General features: G+C 42.6%; 1 protein-coding gene across 5 annotated transcripts in view; it reads left to right on the top strand.

The window, feature by feature from the left end:
- Positions 1-17578, top strand: part of LOC132778998 (sodium channel protein type 5 subunit alpha-like) — a 392126-nt gene extending 374548 nt beyond the window's left edge. For all 5 annotated transcript variants that reach the window (XM_067470381.1, XM_060782622.2, XM_067470377.1 and 2 more), the window contains 6 exons: positions 2775-3056; positions 9901-9954; positions 11318-11455; positions 12828-12932; positions 14078-14348; positions 15383-17578. In XM_067470381.1, the coding sequence (XP_067326482.1) occupies positions 2775-3056; positions 9901-9954; positions 11318-11455; positions 12828-12932; positions 14078-14348; positions 15383-16602 (2070 nt within the window). In that variant the 3' untranslated portion in view covers positions 16603-17578. The remainder of the gene's footprint in view (positions 1-2774; positions 3057-9900; positions 9955-11317; positions 11456-12827; positions 12933-14077; positions 14349-15382) is intronic.
- The last annotated feature ends 6986 nt before the right edge of the window (positions 17579-24564 follow it).

The raw sequence follows: 24564 nt of genomic DNA, 5'->3' as shown, positions 1-24564 counted from the left end.
TTGTAGGCCAAAAACATCTGGGGACCCCAGGTTGAGAACCACTGAACTAAGGTGATTGCTTAATACACAAAAATATGTCATCTTCCAGTTACTCCTTTCCCATTTGTGGACCTCCATGCAAACCAGCCCTCTCACATTATAGTGCTAGATGGTTAGTATAGAACAGAGTTTGGAAAAGTTACTCCTTAGATACAACTCCTAAAATCTGGAATTCATGCTAGTTGGGAGAATCTGGGGATTTTTTACACAACCAAAGTAGCTTGATCAAGATCTAGTATAGAGAGGAGCACTTGCCATTTCCTCTGCCAAATGAATTGTTTTGTCTGGATAACTCAAAATCAAGTAAAGATATCTCATGGGAATTCCTATAAAACTTCCAATATTTCCCTAATTTCTCATTTCTTGAGCTCCGATGCAGATTGTGCTTCAAGTTTTAAATATCATTAGATTTGATTTGATGACCCTTAGGAGAGTGTTTCAACTTTGTCCTTTTGTCAATGGAGCCACTCCCAGTAGTAGAACCAATGTTTGGAGAAGCAATTTTATTTTTTTTTAGAAAACGACTTCTAACTTCCCCCTTGCAATGTGGCTGCTCCAGAGAGTCATAGTCCAAAAACCGACCTTTCAAAGTTTTGGGTACCACTATTATTGTGATGTTAAATAATGGAGGTGTTGTATATAAGATAGCAGTTATATTGGTTTGATTCCACTTTCATTGTCATGGCTGAATCTTTCCCAATCTTGGAATTGACAACTAATTTGGTTATTTGGATTTTTCTGCTAGACATCTCTTGTTTTCTCCTCTGAAATACAGTTACACTCAGTGCCTGATCTTCAAGACATTTCCAACATATGAAACCTGAACTTGTGAACTTATCACAAGGTTTTCTTAGCAAGATTTGCTCAGTGGCTCTCCATGGCCGAGCAAGTATTAGAATCCTGGCTGATGGCTCTCTTGCTGCATTACAGAATTAAACTAATCTAATCCGAATTCCCTCTCTTCTCAGGGTACTTTTGTACTTTGGGCTGTTGTAGGGTTTTGGGGGGCTATATGGCCATGTTCTAGAGGCATTCTCTCCTGACATTTCGCCTGCATCTATGGCAAGCACCCTCAGAGGTTGGGAGGTCTCACAACCTCTGAGGATGCTTGCCATAGATGCAGGCGCAACATAAGAAGAGAATGCCTCTAGAACATGGCCATATAGCCCGAAAAAACCTACAACAACCCAGTGATTCCAGCCATGAAAGCCTTTGACAATACTTTTGTACTTTTTTTGAGCCTCACCAAACTAGTCATTCCAGGATTCCGTTAAAGTGCAGCTATGACAAAGTGGTATAAAACCAATTGATCTGTATACCACAGACATATAAACATAATGTGAGTCACAGTACTGCAAATTCTTGGAGCCAAGTTCAGTCCATCTTCAGGTAGGGCCAGGAGAAAATCCATTCTGGAACCACAGAAGGCAACAGCTAGTCAACGTTAATCATAAAGATCTGTTATGGGATAAAGCATCTTATTACATGTTCTGTAAAAGTAAAAAAAAAACCCAGTAAATTTCAGCTGAAAGGATATTAGATGTATTTGTGCTCCTTGTTTCAGGAATTTAACTATCCACATGATCAAGGGCAAATTGCAATTCCCATGACTGTTGGGACTAGGGATTAGGAAGGTCTCCCAACTGTTCCAAGAACTGCTGTCTACAGTATCTTGAGTATAGATTACACACACCCTATATGTCCACACAAGCGTGCATGTATTAAAAAGATTGGGATTACTTCAATCTATAATGATTCATGTTTGTATGAGGAGTTTCACAAGATTAGACCTTACATAATTTTGTTAATCAGAAGGAAGCTGCTCTTTCTTGTTCTTCCCAGCACATTCCCTGGAGCCGTAGCTATTCTGAGAATGCATCTTTGACATCAGAGGAACAATGGTATACATGCTACTAACCAGGCGATAGGTTACTATAAATATTACACTCTTGTGCATCCAAAGGATCTTGAGCTGGCCACAATACTTGAAGATTTTAACCACATATAAAATGTTCATAGTTTTGAGGACATCGCTAAATGAGAAACCAGGCCACCAAGTTCTATCCTAGATATAACCATCCTTTGATACAGAGATTGCACTACTGCTTAAACATAGGGTGTCTTGGTCTTTGGTCCTCCAGATGTTCTTGACATCACCTTCCAGAAGCTCCAGAGAGCTTGGCCAATGGTGAGAAATTCTGGAGCTTGTTGACCAAAACATCTGGAGGACCAGAAGCTGAGAAGCACTGCTTTAACATCTCCAGCTCAGCAAAATACCAAGTGGGTAAAGTGACTTTTTTCTTGGCTCTGTAGTATCTCCATTGCACCTTCATCAACTTTGGCTCCAAACAGCTTCTTATAGCCCTGGAACTATGAAAACAGTCTGATGCCATCCAGTTGTTTTGGGCTATAACTCCCAGAATTCCTTATTATTGGCTAAGCTTAGGACTTGGCCATTTGCTGGTGAGAATTTGAGATCAAAACAACTGAAAGGCAACAAATAGTTGAGTAAAAACTATCAACTTGATCTCCAGCTGATCCTTAAATGCAAAGTGTACTCAATACTCAATTTAATGGTATCGCATACAGCACAAGGATTGCCCACTAGTTTTGTATAACTGCTTAGTGTTGGTCCATCTTTCTTCTTAATACAATGTGTAGAGTAGCCAATTTGGAGTTGCATCTTACAGTAGACCCCCAGTGATAACTGCCTGCTTTCCTCTCATTCATCAAAGGTTGTGGTCAATGCCTTGGTAGGCGCCATACCTTCTATCATGAACGTTCTGCTTGTCTGCCTCATTTTTTGGCTCATCTTCAGCATCATGGGAGTCAACTTGTTTGCCGGGAAGTTTGGGAAGTGTATCAACAAGACAGAAGGGGATGAGCCTTTGAACCACACAATTGTCGACAACATGACTGAATGCCAAAGTTTTAATGAGACAGGAGAGCTGTACTGGACAAAAGTCAGAGTCAACTTTGATAATGTTGGTGCCGGCTACCTGGCTTTGCTGCAAGTGGTAAGTTCAAGACACTTTGGGTGATTTTACAAGTTATCCCTTGATCAAAGAAACCTTCCATCAATTCTGTGATCTGTTTCATTGTTCTAAGACAGTGCTTCTCAACCTTCCTAATGCTGCAACCCTTTAATACAGTTCCTTGTGTTGTGGTGACCCCCAACCATAATATTATTTTCATTGTTACTTCATAACTGTAATTTTGCCACAGTTATGACTCGTAATGTAAATATCTGATATGCAGGATGTATTTTTATTCACTGGACCAAATTTGGCACAAATTTGCCCAAATTTGAATACTGGTGGGATTGGGGAGGATTGATTTTGTCATTTGGAAGTTGTAGTTGCTGGGATTTATAGTTCACCTACAATCAAAGAGCATTCTGAACTCCACCAACAATGGAATTGAACCAAACTTTGAACACAGAACTCCCATGACCAACAGAAAATATTTGCAGGGTCTGGTGGCCATTGATCTTACGTTTTGGAGTTATAGTTCGCCTACATCCAGAGAGTACTGTGGACTCAAACAATGATGGACCTGAACCAAACTTGGCACGAATACTCAATATGCCCAAATGTGAACACTGGTGGAGTTTGGGAAAAATAGACTTGACATTTGGGAATTGTAGTTGCTGGAAATTATAGTTCACCTACAGTCAAAGAGCATTCTGAACCCCACCAACCATAGAATTGGGCCAAACTTCCCACACAGAACCCCCATGACCAACAGAAAATACTGTGTTTTCTGATGATCTTTGGCAACCCCTCTGACACCCCCTCGTGACCCCCACAGGGGTCCCGACCCCCAGGTTGAGAAACACTGTTCTAAGATGTTTTGCAAGGAAAGCATTGAAGATTATTAAAGAGGTGGTCTCTTTTTGAATCCTTTGGCCCAGTTCCACACTGGTATGGTTTCCCCTTTCACCGATGGGAGCTTATCAGGACTCGACAACAGTGCAATATTAAGTACCATAGTTGGCTGTAACACATTACCTGTTTCCTTGTTTTTAATTCTTGATTATGGTACCAAAGCACTGTGAAATTACATTTCAAAAACAATGCGCATCTGATTTGGCCTCTGTGCCACTGGAGCAGTGAGTCCACTCTAGAATGTACTTTGAACTTTAAAGACGCTATCTATATTGCTCAATTTATTGCCTTGGGTAAGGCTTTTTCTAAAGTTCAAACTAAAACCTGGAGCAGATCCACTGCCCAAATGGCATGGAGGCCACCAACCTTGAGGTTCAAACGTAACATAACGAAAGGGGACACAGCAAACTCATCGATGCAACGAGTAAGATTTTCTTCTACTTACTTTGAAGGGGTATTTTTGTTTTGGATTTTCCACATTTGTAATAAGAAATGATACAATTAGTGACTTTTATATATCACAACACAAAGGCAATGGCTTTTTAAATACTGTACTGGGAACAATATGCTTTTTAAAAATAGCTTCCCAGGCTCTGGAGTTGACATGTGCATGAATGCCCATATGGAAGGATCACCCCTTTCTAATCCCAGTAAGGAAACTGAAAGTGGAGGGGAATTCAGAAGAATTAGAATGAGAATGAGAAGAAGTAGATTAGAAATAGGCTCCACTATTTCTCATTTCCACCCTGAAACCTAAGCTGGCAAATATCATTTCCTTTGATACCGAACAGACTCTTTTAGAGAGAGAAACCATTTTTGCTGTACTGCAGAACTTAACTTTCTGCTGAATTTATTAGGGCATTACATAGATCGATGCCGTGACACACCGGGCTTTTTTTTTTTCCTCTAGACTCTGCACAATTTGAAAGTCCCTGTTTTTTATCTGTTTATTTTCCCTGCTTGCAATTAGTAATGTTGAAAGAGGGGGACTTAAAATAGCTTTAAAAATGAAATAGAAAGCAAAATTCAACACAGAAGCTTGCTGGAAAGCCAGCTTATGTCCTTCTTAAAAGCCAGGAGAAAGGTAGGGCTGAAAACATAGTCCAGTGGACTGATGTGCCTGACCCACATGCGTATCCTAAAGAGTCTCAGTTCAAAAACTATTCTAGATGGAACAATGAACTTAGAATCAGAGAATCATTGAGTTGGAAAAGACCTCATGGGCCATCCAGTCCAACCCTCTGCCAAGAAGCAGGAAAATTGTATTCAAAGCACCACCGACAGATAGCCATCCAGCCTCTGCATAAAAGCCTCCAAAGAAGGCGCCTCCACCACACTCCAGGACAGAGAGTTTCACTGCTGAACAGTTCTCACAGTTAGGAAGTTCTTCCTCATGTTCACGTGGAATTTTCTTTTGCTGTACTGCAGAACCTAACTTTCTGCTGAATTTACTAGAGCATTACATAGATCGATGCCATGACACACACAGGAATTTCCTTTACTGAGGTATGAAGCCATTGTTCCTAGGGCAGCAGAAAGGAAGCCTGTTCTCTCCTCCCTATGACTTCCCCTCAAATATTGATACCTGGTCCTCACCATATCTCCTCTCAGCCTTCTCTTCTGTAGGTGAAACATGCCCAGCTCTTCAAGCCGCTCCTCATAGGGCTTGTTCTCCAGATACTTGATCATTTCAGTTGCCCTCCTCTGGACACATTCCAGCCTGTCAACATCTCCCTTCAGTTGCAGTGCTCAGAACTGGACACAGTGTGATTCCAGGTGTGGTCTGACCAAGGCAGAATAGAGGGGCTTCATTACTTCCCTGGCTCTAAACATTGATTTTTTGGGGTTTTTTTGTCACTCCATGACATTATTGGCTCATGTTCACCTTCTTCCTGTCCACGAGGACTCCAAGATCTTTTTCACACGCACTGCTGTCAAGCTAGGCATCGTCCTCCATTCTGTATCTTTGCATTTCATTTTTGTTCCTAAATGGACTATCTTGCATTTGTCACTGTTGGACTTCATTTTGTTAGTTTTGGCCCATTTCTCTAATCTGTTAAGATCATTTTGAATTCTGCTCCTGTCTTCTTGAGAAAAGGCCATTTCCTCTTGCCATACTAGGGAGAAGGTCTCATTAAACGAAGCTTCACACTCTGTAATATGTTTAGATTGCATTAACAATACCTTCCAATTGTCCCAGTTTGGCAGGACAGTCTCAATTAATCAAACCTGAATGTAGTGAATGCTTCCTGTCCTTATTCTGGAGTCCAGTCGGACTGTTCCGCCTTAGGCAGAGAGAGTCTTCTGTCAGGCACACCAGGCCCTTTCATATTGCACAGTTGTAATGTTATGATTCTACTTTAACTGCTGTGGTTCCAGCCTGTTAAATCCTAGTATTTGCAGTTTAGGGGAGAATAGAATAATAGTGCTGAAAGACTCCAGAGGCCATCCAGTCCAACCCCATTCTGCTATGCAGGAACCCAATCCAGGCAAACTGGCAGATGGCCACACAGCTTCTGTTTCAAAACCCCCAAAGAAGGAGCCTCCACCACACTCAGAGGCAACATATCCCAGGAGACTCCTAATGTTAAGGGGAAATTTATTTCCTGTACTTTGTTGAACCCATTGCTTTGTGCCCTAGTTACTGGAGCAGTAGAAAACAAGCCTGCTCCATCTTCAACAGAACATCCTTTCAAAGATGTAAGCACAACTATCAAGTATCTTCCTAACCTTCTCTTCTCCAGGCTAAGCATACCCAGCTTCTTAAGCCACTGCTAATAGAGAGTCATGGCTTCCAGACCTTTGACCATTTTGGTTGCCCTTCTCTGGCCACCTTCCATCTTGGCCCTAGTTGGCCCAACTACCAAACTCACAAATTTTGTATGTTGTCTGTTTGTTTGCTTTGTTCTGTTAAAAATGTAATATAATTGACTGGTTGCCCTGACACGATAAATAAAAAGCTCCTTCTTGAACTGTGGTACCCAAAACTGGTCACAAGGCAGGATGGAGTGACTCTTAGGCTTCTCAGCTAGAGAACAATAGTGCCTCTCCAATCTGGAAATATATGTAAGATGGAGCCATGGCAGTTAAAGTGGATTAAAGGTGTTGTATCACTTGGAACATACATTTACACCCCTTGCTTTTCCCTTTTGCAACATGCAAAACAGGGACCAAAAGTTGAGGGAGCTGTTTTGGCTTAGGGTGACGTTAGAGACACATGTTGGAACCTGTAGAGCTGCTCTTAGGAATTTTGATTGAACACACTCTAGTAAGGCATAATTTGAAAAGGGTATTAAGTTGGGGTATAATCCCTTAGCATACCATCCAAAGTTCCATAGATAACATTGAAGATACACTTGGAAGATGCCCAAATGTTCCATCCATCCCATCTCCCTCCGTGCCCCAATTACAGACAGTTGAAGGTTCTTCACTGCCAGCAGTACTCATTTTGTCGGCATCTGCCTGTTCCCGTTTCTTCTGGCCCATGGCACTCCTCCACAAACGCATCACTTCCCCACTTTCAAGCCCCGACCCAGCATCTCTCCTTCCTCTTTCTGTGGCTTCACAAGGTTTCTGTTTCTTTCCCTTTGACTCCTAGTTATCCACAGTCTACTGGTTCGAAGCCTCGAGCGCATATGCCACACTACCCTTCCGAGCAAAGACCTAATCATCGACCGTACGCTTGCCTTGAGATGAATTTATCAGCTTTAATCTCATTCGTCCCCACAAGACTCCACACACACACACATGCAGGCTTTAGTAGAAGACAGTATTTTAGATAGCTTTCTTGCAGCCAGGATAATATCAAGCAACACTCGCATGAAGATCTTGCCACCTCCAGATCTGGTCTGTAAGTGGCTACTAATTTCCTGATAATTTCCCCGGCAGCCTCATTTTTCTGCTCTTGGTGATATCGCAGCTTTTTTGCTGAGTGTGTAGCGAAGGATTCCAGAAGCCGACCAGGGCTTTAGATTATCTCACTGCTCGGAAACTTCAGGGATTGGATGGATGGACAGGTCGGGTGGGAGAAGCCATTGCAATGACAGCTACGCTTTGCAAAATAATCCCTCTTCAATCAGTTCATGAACTGCTGTTGTAAATTTCACAAGGTGGCCATGATTGTGTGTCTTTTAATGCAAAGTGCAATTTCTACTCCACCTTGGAATCTCGCAGAACAGTGCACTAGGATAGAAATGTCACAGCGACGTTGTACCTTCCAACATTTCACAGACTGCATGTGGCCAGAAAGTGTCAGAATGTGGTCAAGATACAGAGGAAGAACCCACAACTTAGGAGAGACTGCAGCAGTTTGCTTTTGCCTGAGCCTATTGGGAAGGGACCCCCTCCTGTCCTATCTTTCCTTCTGAGTTAGTTGAGAGCAAACTAATTCTGCATTTCACTCTCAACTTGAAGCAATTAAAGTAAGCTGAGGATAGAGGAGGAACAGAGGAAATGGAGAAAGAAACCAGAACATTCTAGACACAGCTGGAAAAGTAGAGGATTAATTGGGACTTTCCCTGCTAGATCTAGACAGTGGCAGGTATGCAGGATGCTGGGTTGTCTCACGAATGGGAGTGAGATGAAGATTGCATCAATTTGGAGAGCATGCTGTAGACCAGCGTTTCTCAACCTGGGGATCAGGACCCCTGGGGGGGGGGTTGCGAGGAGGGTCTCAAAGGGGTCACCAAAAGTCAACAGAAAACACAATATTTTTTGTTGGTCGTGGGTATTCTGTGTGGGAACCTAGTCTTTCATCAGAATGCTCTTTGATTGTAGGTGAACTACAAATCCCAGCAATGACAACTCATAAATGTCAAGGTCTATTTTCCCCAAACTCCACCAGTGTTCATATTTGGGCCTATTGAGTATTGGTTCAGATCCATCATTGTCTGAGTCCAAAGTGCTCTCTGGATGGATGTGAACTACAACTCCAAAACTCAAGGTCAATGCCTACCGAACTCTTCTAGTATTTTCTGTTGATCATGGGAGTTCTGTGTGCCAAGTTTGGTTCAATTCCATCATTGGTGGTGTTCAAAATGCTCCATGAATTTAGGTGAACTATAAATCCCAGGAACTACAACTCCCAAATGGCAAAATCAATCCCCCTGCCAACCCCACCAGTATTCAAATTTGGGCATATCTGGTATTTGTGCCAAGTTTGGTCCTTTGAATGAAAATACATTTAGCATTTCAGATATTTACATTACGATTCATAACAGTAGCAAAATAACAGTTGTGAAGTAGCAATAAAAACAATTTTACGGTTGGGGGTCACCACAATATGAGGAACTGTATTAAGGGGCCACAGCATTAGGAAGGTTGAGAAACTGATCTAGAGAGTGGCAGCTATGCAAGTTGGTGGATTGCCTCACCAATGGGAGTGAGATGAAGACTGCATCAATTTGGAGAGCATGCCATAGACTGAGATTAACTTCTTTCTTCCCATCGTAACCTCCTTGAACAGGAGAATCACCTATGAAGGACAAAGGGACTCCAGGCAGGCTCAGCCTTCTTTAGGCAACTATGAGGCAACTTGCAAAAGAACCAAAACAGAACAAAATAGTGATTTGTTTCTATGAAGCAACCTGTTGCTCTTAGATCCATCTGGGGATCTCATCCCACATTTGTTCCAAAGGGTTTCCATTATCCTCCCCCCCCCCCTCAAAAAAAAACAACAACATATATTCGGTAGCTTACAGGGTAACAGAAGATGGAAAACTGTCTTCAGAAGCATTCCTTGACTGATGATCCCAGGATATCCTCTTGCTCCATAGCATGAATAAAAGGCTCAGGCAAGAATAAGCAACCTCTCTGCTTTCATGCAAACCCAAATTCATGGGGCGATTAGCAGCTGTGAAGAAATTATTTCCCCCTTCACACATCATCTACAAAATGAAGCACAACCCAATAAAGTCACAATTAACACAAATGCTTATTATAATTATCCTAATTACAGGCATTGCTTTTTTCCCAGGCAACTTTTAAAGGCTGGATGGAAATTATGTATGCAGCGGTGGATTCACGAGAGGTAAGTTGCCCCCATCAGTGATGGCTGCTTAGTGTCTGATACTTTTTTCCTTTTTGGCCATTGGTGGGGAGGGCAATAAGTACTGCTTGCTGTATTTGTAGTAGTAGTAGTAGTAGTAGTAGTAGTAGTAGTATTCTGGTTTTTTTTTTCTCAAAAGTGGAACACAAAGCATTTGCAATTTAAAAAGAAAATACAATTAAAAACATACAGAGTGCAAACACAAATACACCATTATAAAAGAATCCTAGAATTGGAAGAGACCTAGTGGACCATCCAGTCCAACCCCCTGCCAAGAAGCAGGAAAGTTGCATTCAAAGCACCCCCAACAGATGGCCATCCAGTCTCTGTTTAAAAGCTTCCAAAGAAGGAGCCTCCACCACACTCCAGGGCAGAGAGTTCCACTGCTGAACAGCTCTCACAGTCAGGAAATTCTTCCTCATGTTCAGGTGGAATCTCCTTTCCTGTAGTATGAAGCCATTCTTCCGCATCCTAGTCTCCAGGGCATCAGAAAACAAGCTTGCTCCCTCCTCCCTATGACTTCCCCTCACTTATTTATACCTGGCCCTCATCATGTCTCCTCACAGCCTTCTCTTCTGAAGGCTAAACTTGCCCAGCTCTTTAAGCCGCTCCTCATAGGATTTGTTTCCAGAACTTTGATCACTTTAGCTGGTCACCTCTGGACACATTCCAGCCTGTCAACATCTCCCTTCAATTGTGGTGCCTAGAATTGGACACAGTATTGCAGGTGTGGTCTGACCAAGGCAGAATAGAGGGGTATCATGACTTCCCTGAATCTAGACACTATACTCCCATTTATGTGGTCCATTAAACTATTTTAACCTGGATACTAATCCTAATGCTACTGCTTTGGAGGCAGAACTTTTTTTTTTGTTGTGTCAGGAGCAACCTGTGAAACTTCAAGTTGCTTCTGGTGTGAGAGAACTGGCCGTCTGCAAGGACATTGCCCAGGGGATGCCCGGATGATTTGATATTTTATCATCCTTGTGGGAGGCTTCTCTCATGTCCCCACATGAGGAGCTGGAGCTGATAGAGGGAGCTCATCCGCATCTCCCTGGATTGGAATCTGCGACCTGTCGGTCTTCAGTCCTGCCAGCACAGGGGTTTAACCCGCTGTGCCACCAGGGGCTCCTGGAGGCAGAGCTAATTCTGGGTTTGAGAAGGTTTCAGGCAAAGCGCATTTTAGTTGGGGGAGTCGTTTCCCAACGATTGGGCTTTGGAAATGTCATTTTGAAGGACAAGGCCCAGATGCAATGAATAGGTTCTTCTTTTGAAATGACATTTAATATTCAGGATGCCTGTGGATATTGACCATTTTTCTTGCTTTTCCCTCTTTGTTCTTCAGCGCGAGCAGCAACCTGTGTGGGAAGCCAATTTGTACATGTACCTCTACTTTGTGATCTTCATTATCTTTGGCTCTTTTTTCACTCTGAATCTTTTCATTGGCGTCATCATTGATAATTTCAATCAACAAAAGAAAAAGATAAGTAGTGCCTAATTTCTTATGCTAATGCATTGGTTTCCAACCTGTGGTCTGTGGACCACCAGTGGTCCGCAAGAACTAAAATATGGTCCATGCCCTCACTGTTACTACACCGTAGCAACAAGAGCGACTGGTCTTGCGAAACCCTCTTATAGTGTCGATGCTTATTAAATATGGTTTTCAGTGGGCGAGCAGATGGTGACTACTGGATGGCATATGTTCTGTATCAGAAACTAGAGCTGATCCAATGCAATTTTCTGACTCAGCATCCCAAATAACCAGACTGAACCTAACGTTGACCAAAAACCGAATGTGAGTAGATCAATAGGTACTGCTCAGGTGGGAAGGTAATGGCGTTCCATGCAGTCATGCTGGCCACATGACCTTGGAGGTGTCTACGGACAACCTCCGTAGTGTCTAAGGTGTCTAAGCTCTTCGGCTTAGAAATGGAGATGAGCACCACATCCCAGAGTCAGACATGACTGGACTTAATGTCAGGGGACAACCTTTATCTTTTTACCCTTTCGGTACTAATATTGGAGAGTGATCCCTAGTCAAATTGGTCCCTGGTCAAGGGGTTCTTGAACAAAGAAAGGTTGGGAACCACTGTGCAAAGGGGTGAGACTGGAGCTTGGCACAAAAAGGGTTTCCTGAATTTGCAAAAGGTTTGGGATTGTTCTTGGGTGCATTTACACAGCAGAATTAAAGCAGATTGATACCATTTTATCTTGTGTAAATCAGTGCTATCAACTCCTGGGATTTGTAGTTTTACAAGGATGCTTGTCTTCTCTGCCAAAGAACTCTGGTGTCTCACCAAAATACATATCCCAGGAATCCAGAACTCTGAGCCACAGCAATTAAAATGGTGTCAAACTGCAATCGTGTAAATGCACCCTAAATTAGAACTACATAATTGCAGCACTGAATGCCAGCAGTAATTTACGTCTTGCTTACTTATGAAACTATGGCTATGAAATATTTTTAGGTGCCATACAATTTTAAAGTAAAGCAATTATACCATTAAAAAACACACAAACATCTCAAAATGCAAAACAAGACAATACAATGCAATAAAATTAGAAAGGGCACCGCAAAGCCCACATAATCTTGTTTTTAAAAAATTGTGCGCAGAATCTCAATGTGCAATTTGGAGAAATTAGGAACTGAAAGCAGACAGGGAACAAAGCCACCTACTTACTATGGGAATTAAAATGACAAAGGCCTGGGAGAACAATATGTGATAACAGAAAGAAAGAAGTCGTTGCAAAGGCCACATTTCCTTGATGTTAAATACCTTCTGTAACTCCGGCATGCTTTTCTTTTCTTTTTTCCAAATTCAAAATAATAATAGCATTTTTCCCCCTCCCTTTACTTAGGTGGACAAGACATCTTTATGACAGAGGAGCAGAAAAAATACTACAATGCCATGAAAAAGCTGGGATCTAAGAAACCGCAAAAACCCATCCCACGGCCATTGGTAAGAGCACCAAGTTGCTGTTATGTGCCTTCAAGTCAATGCCAATTTTGTCATAGGGCTTTCCTGGCAAGATTTATTCAGAGGAGGATTGCCATTGCCTTCTTCTGAGACTGAGAAAATGCATTGCGTGGAGGTGTGGCACTAACACTGTGGTGTACTACTTTGGGAGCTGCTAATATAGCACACAAATCACCAAAGGTGTGGTGGGCTAGCCATACTTTTAATGCCAGGACAATATCTGTCAAAACTTGCCAGGGTCTAACCCTGAGACTCTTGTTTTCATGGATCATCTCCATTTGGAGATGATTTTGCAAATTGTCCAATTTTGAGGGGGCTTTGTTTGGGATGAGGGGTCAGAACTGTGTGCAAAGCTCCTGCTCAAATAGTAGAGCAGCCTCTAGCTACAATTTTCATGGTGTAAATGCTTATTTACTGATATCCAGAAATACATTTCAAATGGTCTCATGTATTAACCTCGGGCCCTTCCACACAGCCATGTAACTCAGAATAACAAGGTAGATAATCCACAATATCTGCTTTGAACTGGGCTATATGCTGGGGAAAGTGGAAGGTAAAAGGAAGAGGGGCCAACCAAGGACAAGATGGATGGATGGCATCCTTGAAGTGACTGGACTGACCTTGAAGGAGCTGGGGGTGGTGACGACCGACAGGGAGCTCTGGCGTGGGCTGGTCCATGAGGTCACGAAGAGTCGGAGACGACTGAACGAATGAACAACAACATTTAAGTCCACAATGCCATGTAGAACCATAGAATCAATGACTTGGAAGAGACCTTGTGGGCCATCCAGTCCAACCCCCTACCAAGAAGCAGGAAAATCACATTCAAAGCACCACTGACAGATGACCATCCAGCCTCTGTTTAAAAGCCCCCAAAGAAGGAGCCTCCACCACACTCTGAGACAGAGAGTTCCACTGCTGAACAGCTTTCACAGTCAGGAAGTTCTTCCTAATGTTCAGGTGGAATCTCCTTTCCTGTACTTTGAAGCCATTGTTTTGCGTCCTAGTCTGCAGGGCAGCAGAAAACAAGTTGCTCCCTCCTCCCTATGACTTCCCCTCATATATTTATACATGCATGACCTGGTTGCTTTGTTCCGCTAATAATTTTGTCTCCATTCTATTAACAGAACAGGTTTCAAGGCTTCATTTTTGATTGTGTCCTGAACCAAGCTTTCGACGTATGCATCATGCTCCTCATCTGCTTAAACATGATCACTATGATGGTTGAAACAGATGACCAGAGTCCAGAAAAAGTTAGCATCCTTTATAAAATCAACATGGTCTTTGTGGCCATCTTCACTGCTGAGTGTATGTCTAAACTGGTGGCACTGAGGCACTACTATTTCACCAATGGCTGGAATATATTTGATTTCGTCGTTGTTATTTTATCCATCGTAGGTAAGTTAAACCCAAACCCTACATGCAGACTTGAGAAGCAATAGTTTGTTGTTAGATTGGCTCCCTCTTTGTTGGTATTCCAGAGAAAGGTGAAAACATGGCTATTCGAACAGGCGTTTGAATAAGCAGTGCAATGACTTCAGGAATGGAAATACGACTGACGAGTTTGGATCATGGTTCTAGTTATGAGACGCCACTTGAATGTTTATTACTGATAAATTGTTTAATTTGTTTCTGAGCTAATTGTTTTTAAGTATCTGTTGATGTCGCATTGAATTCTTGCCTTGACTCTTGCTCTATTCTTGCTTGATTGTTGTAAACCGCTATGAGTTGCCTTAGGGCTGAGAATGGCGGTATACAAGTGAAGTAAATAAATAATAAATAAATAAATAAATAAATGATCCACATTGGCAACCCCATAATAAGGAAGACAAAAAGGCTCTTGATAGAAAATTGGCCATACCAACACATGTCACAGTTGATCACCTGGTAATGTTGACTGATGTACAGAAATTATACCTATGCTTTTATCTCTCCACATCCAACAAAATAAGCCATCTACAGGATGTTTCTATGTCCTCCAGGCAAGTTTATAGTATGCTTCCACCACAGGTACATAGAGTTCCTCTAGAAAACCTACCAATTTCTAGAGAGGATACTTCTCCAGGAATTTTCTAGGTCCTCCACAATGACTAGGTGATGAACTTCCAGCAGACACTTCATTTCAATAGCGTTCACTATTATCCACAATTGTGTTTCCAGATTGTACTTACTCTGTATGTCTGTATGGAGGAAACATTCAAATCTCATTCTGGCTCATATTAGTTTAGTTAATTAAGCACTTGCCTCATACTCAGATGGGGTGAAATAAAAGAAAAAACCTAAATTGGAACCATTGCAAAATAAACTTCAGAACTAGACCTACCTGGATTTATCATGTAATGAAATTTTGAGTTCTTGTGTTGACTTCACCTTGATAGCTTCTAACTGGACTATCTGTTCTCTCTCCCAACCTTCCCACTTCTTCTCCCAAGGCTCTGTGTTATCCGACATCATCCAGAAGTATTTCTTCTCCCCTACCTTGTTCAGAGTCATCCGCTTGGCTCGGATTGGCCGGATCCTGAGACTTATACGCGGGGCCAAAGGAATCCGAACTCTTCTCTTTGCCTTAATGATGTCCCTTCCCGCACTCTTCAATATCGGGCTCCTCCTGTTCCTGGTTATGTTCATTTATGCCATTTTTGGCATGGCCAACTTTGCCTACGTTAAGCATGAGCATGGCATCGACGACATGTTCAACTTCCAGACGTTTGCCAACAGCATGCTCTGCCTCTTCCAAATTACAACGTCGGCAGGCTGGGACGGTCTTCTCCATCCCATCTTGAACACGGGGCCACCCTATTGTGACCCCAGCCGCCCAAATGCAAATGGCTCCAAGGGAGACTGTGGCAGCCCTGCGGTGGGGATCCTGTTCTTTGTTACTTATATCATTATATCCTTTCTCATTGTTGTGAACATGTACATAGCCATTATTTTAGAGAACTTCAGTGTCGCTACTGAAGAGAGTACGGAGCCTCTGAGCGAGGATGACTTTGATATGTTTTATGAAATCTGGGAGAAGTTTGACCCTGAAGCCACTCAGTTTATGGAGTATTCTGCACTTTCCAATTTTGCCGACGCTCTGTCGGAACCGTTGCGCATTGCGAAACCAAACAAGCTTAAGCTCATCGCTATGGACCTGCCCATGGTGAGCGGAGATCGGATCCATTGCTTAGACATTCTCTTTGCTTTCACCAAAAGAGTGCTAGGGGAATCTGGAGAGATGGATGCCTTGAAAATACAAATGGAGGAGAAGTTCATGGCGGCAAACCCTTCGAAGATTTCTTATGAACCCATCACCACCACACTCAGGCGAAAACACGAAGAGGTATCTGCCATTCTGATCCAGCGGGCCTACCGGAGTCATCTTTTCCAGCGCTCCCTTAAGCAGGCTTCCTTCTTATACCGCCAACAAGCTTGCAACCTTGGGGACGATGCGCCTGAGAAGGAGGGCCTCATTGCCTCCATGATGAGCGAAAACTATGGGAGGCCCATCGATAAATCAGAAACTCTATCCTCCACCTCTTTCCCTCCTTCCTACGACAGCGTCACCCGAGGTACTAGCGATAACTTCCAACTGCGGTTGACGGACTCCAGCAAAAGCGACCTAGAAGACCCATTATCGCCCGACAGAGATAAAGAGTCGATCGTTTAGGGATACTTTTTTTTCCTTTTGTTGGTTTTGTTTCAGACACTTTAAATATATTGTTTACAGAATGTAATGCTGTAACTACACAACAGTTGAAACAGCCTTTTTTTAAAAAAGCAAAACATTAGTTGCAAAGGAAATAAGAAGGGAGGTTAGCCCTTTCAGGAGGGGGTGCGTCACTGTGTTATATCCATATATATAACCTTTGGCCCTGCTCTTTTCAAACTTTGCTTAATGTTTATATTTATATATGCACAGGGGCAGGGGATAGAGGATCCGGCACAAGGTCACGGCAGTTATAGCAGCGGGTGCGGGTAGCACAACAGTAAATACTTTATATCCATACACAGATAAAACCTGACCGTATCCTTTCATTTTAAGGTCTTACTTATATTAGTGCATTTACTTACCGGCGACATATGACCTTGCATCCTATAACATGAAAACCAGAGCAAAAAAAAGAAGAAGACGAGAATGAGAGCGCGCGGGAGGAGGAGGAGGAGGAGGGAGGAGGAGGAATCACGTAGCTGCTGTAGCAACAATGTAACACTTAATGTATATGTTGTGAATGGTCTTTCATAAATTTATTATATTTGATATTTTTTTACTTAAAACAAAGCTATAATTGTCTCCTTTTCCATGGAGATGGGAGGACGCGGTGCGACGAACCCGGAATGAGAGGTGGTTTCCCAAAGAGCAAGAGCAAAGGATGGTCTGTTGAGAAAATGAGCTGCATAGAGAAAGGTTAGGCTGACAATATACTGGCTGTGTGTTACAACAGGGAGATATTCGCTTGGAACATGGAGCTCCCTGCCAGCAGTTTAACCCAGGGAACACAAAAGCAAGGAAATGATGTCAGCTAAAGCGTGACATGGGTTACATTTTATTTTGATTTTGATTTTTGTTCTCTACCCGCAGGATATTAGACACGAATGGATTCTGCTTGTAAACCTGCCAATAAAAGCACTATTTTTTTACCATGTTTCGAGCATCTGGCTTCACTTCTGTACAGCAGGTGGTTTTCTCCAGGTTCTTTTCAAATTAGCTCCTGGCTTTTGAACATTCCCCCAAACACGGTGACCTCAGATGCTATTGAAGCAATGGGGAGCTGCTACCTGGATCTGGCTTTGACAACGATTTTCTTTCAAGCTAAGCAAGCTTTGACTCCATCTTCTGAGGCATAAGTGGCATTATTTTGATGAGAGCAGACTGATTAACTGAGCTGGAAGAACTGCTATTGACAGCATGCAAGGAGAATCGCTTGAGGAGATTATAAACAAGTGTTCCTCGACAATGAGGTAGAGATTTTCCCCCAAGTTAAGAAAGTACCAAAATCAAAATGAAATTAGGCAAAGTCAGAGTGGGAAAGACCTAACTGCAAGACCTGACCACAACATCCAAAAAGCAGACAATTCTGAATGTGGATGTGGACAAAGTTAGTGACAATGAATGTAGTAGGTTCTTGTGGGTTTTTTCGGGCTATAGGGCCATGTTCTAGAGGCATTTCTCCTGACGTTTCACCTGCATCTATGGCAAGCATCCTCAGAGGTAGTGAGGTCCTCACTACCTCACTTCGCCTGCATCTATGGCAAGCATCCTCAGAGGTAGTGAGGACCTCACTACCTCTGAGGATGCTTGCCATAGATGCAGGCGAAACGTCAGGAGAAATGCCTCTAGAACATGGCCCTATAGCCCGAAAAAACCCACAAGAACCTAGTGATTCCAGCCATGAAAGCCTTCAACAATGAATGTAGTCCTCCAAGTGATTTTGGCCTAGCATGAAGTCCTCTGGATGTCTCTGGATTGAAAACCCAATACTTCAGACTAGCACAGCCAATGATGAGTTTGGTGCAGATGCTAGGTCAAAATCACTTGGAGGACTACATTCATTGTCACTGACTTTGTCCACATCCACATTCAGAATAGTCTGCTTTTTGGATGTTGTGATCAGGTCTTGCAGTTAGGTATTTCCCACTCCAACTTTGCCTAATTTCATTTTGGTACTTTCTCAATTTGGGGAAAAAGCTCTACTTCATTGTACTTGATAGAGATTGTAGCCAATATCCTTCATTGGACATACAGCCAAATTGGGTAGCTAGCTATCAACTCCTGAAGCCTAGCTTGAAAACAACTGTGTTTCTTACAAGTGCTGTGCTCCAGGATGACATGACCAGTTTCTTGTAGCCAATGAATGTTTTTGCAATAATGTGTTGCAAATAGGTTCTCTAAAGCATTGCTCACTGGTGGGACAAGGCTGGTCATGTCATCCTGCGGGACCCTACTATCCAAAAGCACAGATCTCCTTCACTCCCAATATCTGTCTGGTTGTTAAGGTGGGTTTCAGGTATTGGTTCAAGAGGTAGAATGTGACTACTTGTTTGAGGTTGGATCTTGGTTGAGTATCATGAAGCCCTCTAGATGTTGTCAGACTGCTCTCCTGTTTTTGCTCTCACCAGCATCACTTGCCAGTCAGAAGGACCTGTTCAAATCATCCACACTCCCAGGAGCAGACAGAAACTTGACTTTAATATGTGAGCATATGTTTGAAAATAATCTGATAGACAATGACTATGAATTTTGTAGTTGGGGAGAAGCAGCAGCTCGTGTGCACAACACATTTCTAGACATCCAGATATTATTCTCCACTCCATTTTGTACATCAGTAAGATGAGACTGAGAAAGTCAGTGGTACTGTTTGAAAAATATAATCATATCTATACACATACATAATAAAAGTGAAAATGTGTGTATGCGGCAGAGGTGTCCACTTACATTGACAGCCTCCCGGCTCCACAAACAGGCGATAGTTCCAAGTGCACTTCCCCAACTGATATTGCAGGTTACAGTGTGCACTGTGAACATGTAGCCCAATCCCTGCCAATGTCCTCCCATCCTCCTTTCTGTGCCATCAACAGTCAAGAGATATGCTGCTCCTGGTTATAAACTAGGTTTAGAGAAAGGTGCTGAGAAAGTAATAGGAAGCAGTGAGTAGTTCACTGTGGCTACCCAAGAAATGCTTTCATTTGGAGACCATTTCATCCTAGATATTCTGTTTTTTCTCCAGAATGGACATCCCAGAGTTCCTTTCTTTCTCTAAATTTGCATGACCCCACCCACTGCCTCTCACTTAACCCTTCCCTACCCATTCCTATGGCACACAGCAAACGGGAATTGATCAGCAACCGAACAAGAGGTTTGGGAAGAATTCACCATGATTTAGAGGAGTTGTATTTCACCTACATCCAGTGAGCATTGTAAACCCAACCAATGATGCATCTGGACCACACTTGCCACGGAATGACTCACCTACATGGGAGTTGTAGTTCACCCTGCATCCAGAGATATTACCAAACTTCCCAAAACAAACAATGCCTTTCTCAAGTAACCCGGGCATCGCCGGGTCCCCAAGCTAGTAAGAAAAAAAGTTAGCATAAATTCAACCACCCAATTTTCAGATATCTTTCCTCCTCTCTATACCACATTCAGGAGGTTTCCATAGTCCTCTATGTTCCATTTTCAGAAGGTTGCCATGTGGAGACAGAGAAGAGAAAGGCTACGTCTTACAATCTAGCTTCTCTTACCTAAATCTGGATCCTATCAGGGCTAGCCCAAGATAGATTGTAAATGAGGCAGAGAACAAGGTCATGCTTTCCTCTTTATTCCAGCTACCAAGATGGCTACTCAATATCAGTCCTTCACCATCTCTTTCCTCCTGTGCAAAGGAGCTTTGGAGATGGATATGAACTGAAATAAAGAGTAATGCATAGAGACAGGACTTACAGGAGTGGCCTGTTCACCTGCCTCTCTCTTCAGAGCGAGCAGAAGGGGAAGATGGGGTAAGAAGGAGGACAGACGTCCCTGGAGGCCCATTGTCAACCTCTTCATTAAAAGGCTGGATCAGAAATAGCAAGCAAGGAAGGAATATGGGTAGAGGAAACACTATCCCTCCTTCTACATCCTGGTGCTCCTTCCATGTACCAGAAGCTGACAGTGGCCTTCTCTGTCCTTTCTGTACCATCAACAGTCAAGAGATATGCTGCTCCTGGTTATAAACTAGGTTTCACAGGTGCTGAGAAAGTAATACAAAGCAGTGGGTAACCTTGTGGCCACTGGGTTAAGTTCAAGTGAATAAGTCTGAATTCCCAACATATATACTCCCATTTTACCAAACATTAGCATAAGTACCCCAAGCATACGATTATTCAGTTGTTATTGACTTCAATTCCCATAAGCACTCAACTGTGGGAAATTATTTGAGTTGCAGTCCAATATTTGAAGGGGTGCACACATTCTCCATTCCTTCTTTAGCATGCTTGCAGCTGAGGTTTTTCAATAAGTTCAAATTCTCAGTGACTATGTCTTGGTTTGGAGGAGGTAATCACAGGTAGAATACATTAGGTGGGATTATACATTGGAATCCCTGGTGGCGCGGTGGGTTAAACCGCTGAGCTGCTGAACTTGCTTACAGAAAGGTTGCAGGTTTGAATTCAGGGAGTGACGTGAGCTCCGGCTGTTAGCCCCAACCTAGCAGTTTGAAAACATGCAAATGTGAGTAGATCAATAGGTACTGCTCGGGTGAGAAGGTAATGGCGCTTAATGCCGGCCACATGACCTTAGAGGTATCTCTACGGACAATGCCGGCTCTTTGGATTAGAAATGGAGATGAGCACCAACCCCCAGAGTTGGACACGACTGGACTTAATGTCAAGAGGAAACCTTTACCTTTATCTTATACCAGGGGTCCTCAAACTTTTTAAACAGAAGGCCAGGTCACAGTCCCTCAACTGGTTGGAGGGCCGGATTATAATTTGAAAAAATCATGAATGAATTCCTATGCACACTGCAAGTATTTTATTTGTGGTACAAAAAAAAACACACTTAAAAACAATACAATAATTAAAATGAACAATTTTAAGAAATATAAACTTATTAGTATTTCCATGGGAAGTGTGGGCCTGCTTTTAGCTGATGAGATAGGATTGTTGTTGTGTGATTTCAAGTCATTTCAGGCTTAGGTTGACTCTGAGCGAGGACCAGGTAAATGACATTGGAGGGCTGTATCCAGCCCCCGGGCCTTATTTTGAGAATGCCTGCCTTATACATTGCATATAATATACATCTACAGGCAGTTCCCAAGTCACAAGCATCTGTCTTACAAATGACTCATAGTGAAGAATAGGGGTGAGACAAGAGCAAGCAAGAGAAATTTACCCCCAGAAGGGAAATTCACTTCTGCTTAAAAACCTCCAAAGAAGGAGCCTCCACCATACTCCAGGACAGAGAGTTCCACTGCTGAACAGCTCTCACAGTTAGGAGGTTCTTCCTCATGTTCAGGTGGAATCTCCCTTCCTGTAGTTTGAAGCCATTGTTCTGCATCCTAGTCTCCAGGACAGCAGAAAACAAGCTTTCTCCCTCCTCCCTATGATTTCCGCTCACATATTATATCTGGCCATCATGTCTTCTCTTTTGCAGGTTAAACATTCCCAGTTCTTTAAGCTGCTCCTCATAGGGCTATGCTATCCAAAGCTGTCTCTCACACACATACACACACAAATATGTATATGGCTGGAGTTACATTTAAAAAATCTCTATTACAGCTTACATACAAATTCAACTTATGGACAAACCTAAAGAACCTATCTTATTTGTAAGGTGGGGACTCCCTGTACACATATGCAATTACCCAATGTAGGGTGCATATACATTGTGAAATAAATGCAGTTTGACACCACGTTAACTGCTTTGGCTCAATCCTATGGAATCATGAAAATTGTATTTTGACAAGAGTTTTTGCCTTCTCTCCAGAAAGCACTGTTGCCTCACCAAACGACAACTACAGGCACAACCTACAGCCACAAAAGACCAACTATGTGTGTGAAGCATGACACCAACAGGATTCCAGCCTTTATTTTCATGGCCGAAGACCCTAATCCTTGGCATCTCCACTGTAAAAGGGATGAGGTGGTGGTTTTATTTTTAATTGAATGGGGGAGAAAGCAAAACGGATCGCTTCGTCCATCCAGGCCAAGGGATTTGAGCGCTTAGCTCTTAAAATGCTGGCGTTTAATTTCTGTGTATTCAACCATGTTTGCAGTGCTGAATTACAGTTGTTGTCTCTTTCTCTCTATTTTTCAATCCTCTGCAACACCAGTATAGCAGCTAGGTACAACGTGGTCCCCACCAGAGTGTGAATTAGATGTAATAACTTCACAAAACTTTCTTCACCAATGGCAATTAAAACGAAACATTTATCAACTTCAGCCATTCCTAGTTAAACCCAGATTTTTGAAAGAAGGCTTATACCTGAGAGTAATTAAAGTTGTACTTGGGAACAAAACAGTGAGATTTTCAGATACAAATTGCTTCCTGTAAAAAACCAAGTCACTCTTTATATTGTTGTTTGCCAACTTCATTTTACCAGAAGAGGTCAATCATTAGAATTCCCAGAATCCCCCAACTAGTATGGCAGGGAGTTGCAATCCAAAAAAACCCTTTGACATTGATTATCAACCAACCAGTAGTTTGACAATAAATTTAAACATGGAGGAACTTAGCATGTCAACCTTCATAGACATGGATCCAAAGAGAGTCCAAAAGGATAGACCATTCTGTTTGTCCATCCGTCTATCTACTTGTCCACCCATCTGACTGTAGAGCTCATTAAAGACCAAAATACTTTGCATTACAGAAGTGTGTTGTTGTTGTGACAATCCATCCCCAGCTTCCACGGTAAAAATGTTACCTAAGTTCAGAGGGAGCAAAAAATGGCCTGATCACCTTTTTGTGCTATTTGTCATTATTATATTTACTAGCTTGGGTACCGGGCATTGCCTGGGTTACTTGAAAAAGTCCGTTATTTAAATTTACAATTTGTATAAGGTTGTGAGTGAACTACAACTCACATCATGCCAGGTTAGCCCCAAAAAACTCCATCATTAAAGTTTGTTATGTTGGGCAGGGTTGCTCTAGATCAGTGTTTCTCAACCTGGGGGTCGGGACCCCGGGGGGGGGGTCGCGAGGGGGTGTCAGAGGGATCATCAAAGACCATCAGAAAACACAGTATTTTTCTGTTGGTTGTGGGAGTTCTGCGTGGGAAGCTTGGCCCAATTTTCTCACTGGTGGGGTTCAAAATGCTCTGTGCTTGTAGGTGAACTATAAATCCCAGTAACTACAACTCCCAAATGTCAAGCTCTATTTCCCCAAATTCCACCACTGCTCACATTTGGTCATATTGAGTATTTGTGACAATATTTGGTCCAGATCCATCAATGTTTGAGCCCACAGTGGTCTCTGGAGGTTGGTGAACTATAACTCCCAAACTCAAGGTCGCTACCCACCAAACCCTTCCAGTATTTTCTGTAGGTCATGTGTGCCAAGGTTGGTTCAATTCCATCATTGGTAGAGTTCAGAATGCTCATTGACTGTAGGTGAACTATAAATCCCAGCCACTACAACTCTCAAGTGACAAAATTAATTCCCTCCAACCCCATGTATTGGATATTTGTGCCCAGTTTGGTCCAGTGAATGAAAATACATTCTGCATGTCGGATATTTACATTACAATACATAACAGTAGCCAAATTACAGTTATAAAGTAGCAATGAAAATAATGTTGGGGGTCACCACAACATGAGGAACTGGGTAAAGGGATCACAGCACTAGGAAGGTTGAGAAACACTGCTCTAGATGCATCATCGGTGGGGTTCAGTGTGCTCTCTAGCTGTAGGATAAACTATAACTCCCACTATGGTGAGTCAGTTCCCTCAAACCCCTCCAGTACATTGAGTTGCTCATTCATAATGCGCTCTGAATGTAGGTGAACTACAACTCCTAAAAATCCCTCCGAAGACCTCCAATATTTTATGTTGGTCATGAGGATTCTGTGTGCCAAAAATTAGTTCCAGGTCCATTGTTGGTGGGGTTCAGAGTGCTCTTTGACTGCAGATGAACTATAAATCCCAGTACCTA

This window comes from Anolis sagrei, chromosome 6, assembly GCF_037176765.1.
Source record: "Anolis sagrei isolate rAnoSag1 chromosome 6, rAnoSag1.mat, whole genome shotgun sequence".
NCBI classification, from domain to species: Eukaryota; Metazoa; Chordata; class Lepidosauria; order Squamata; family Dactyloidae; genus Anolis; species Anolis sagrei.
This window is presented reverse-complemented; position numbering and strand designations above follow the sequence as displayed.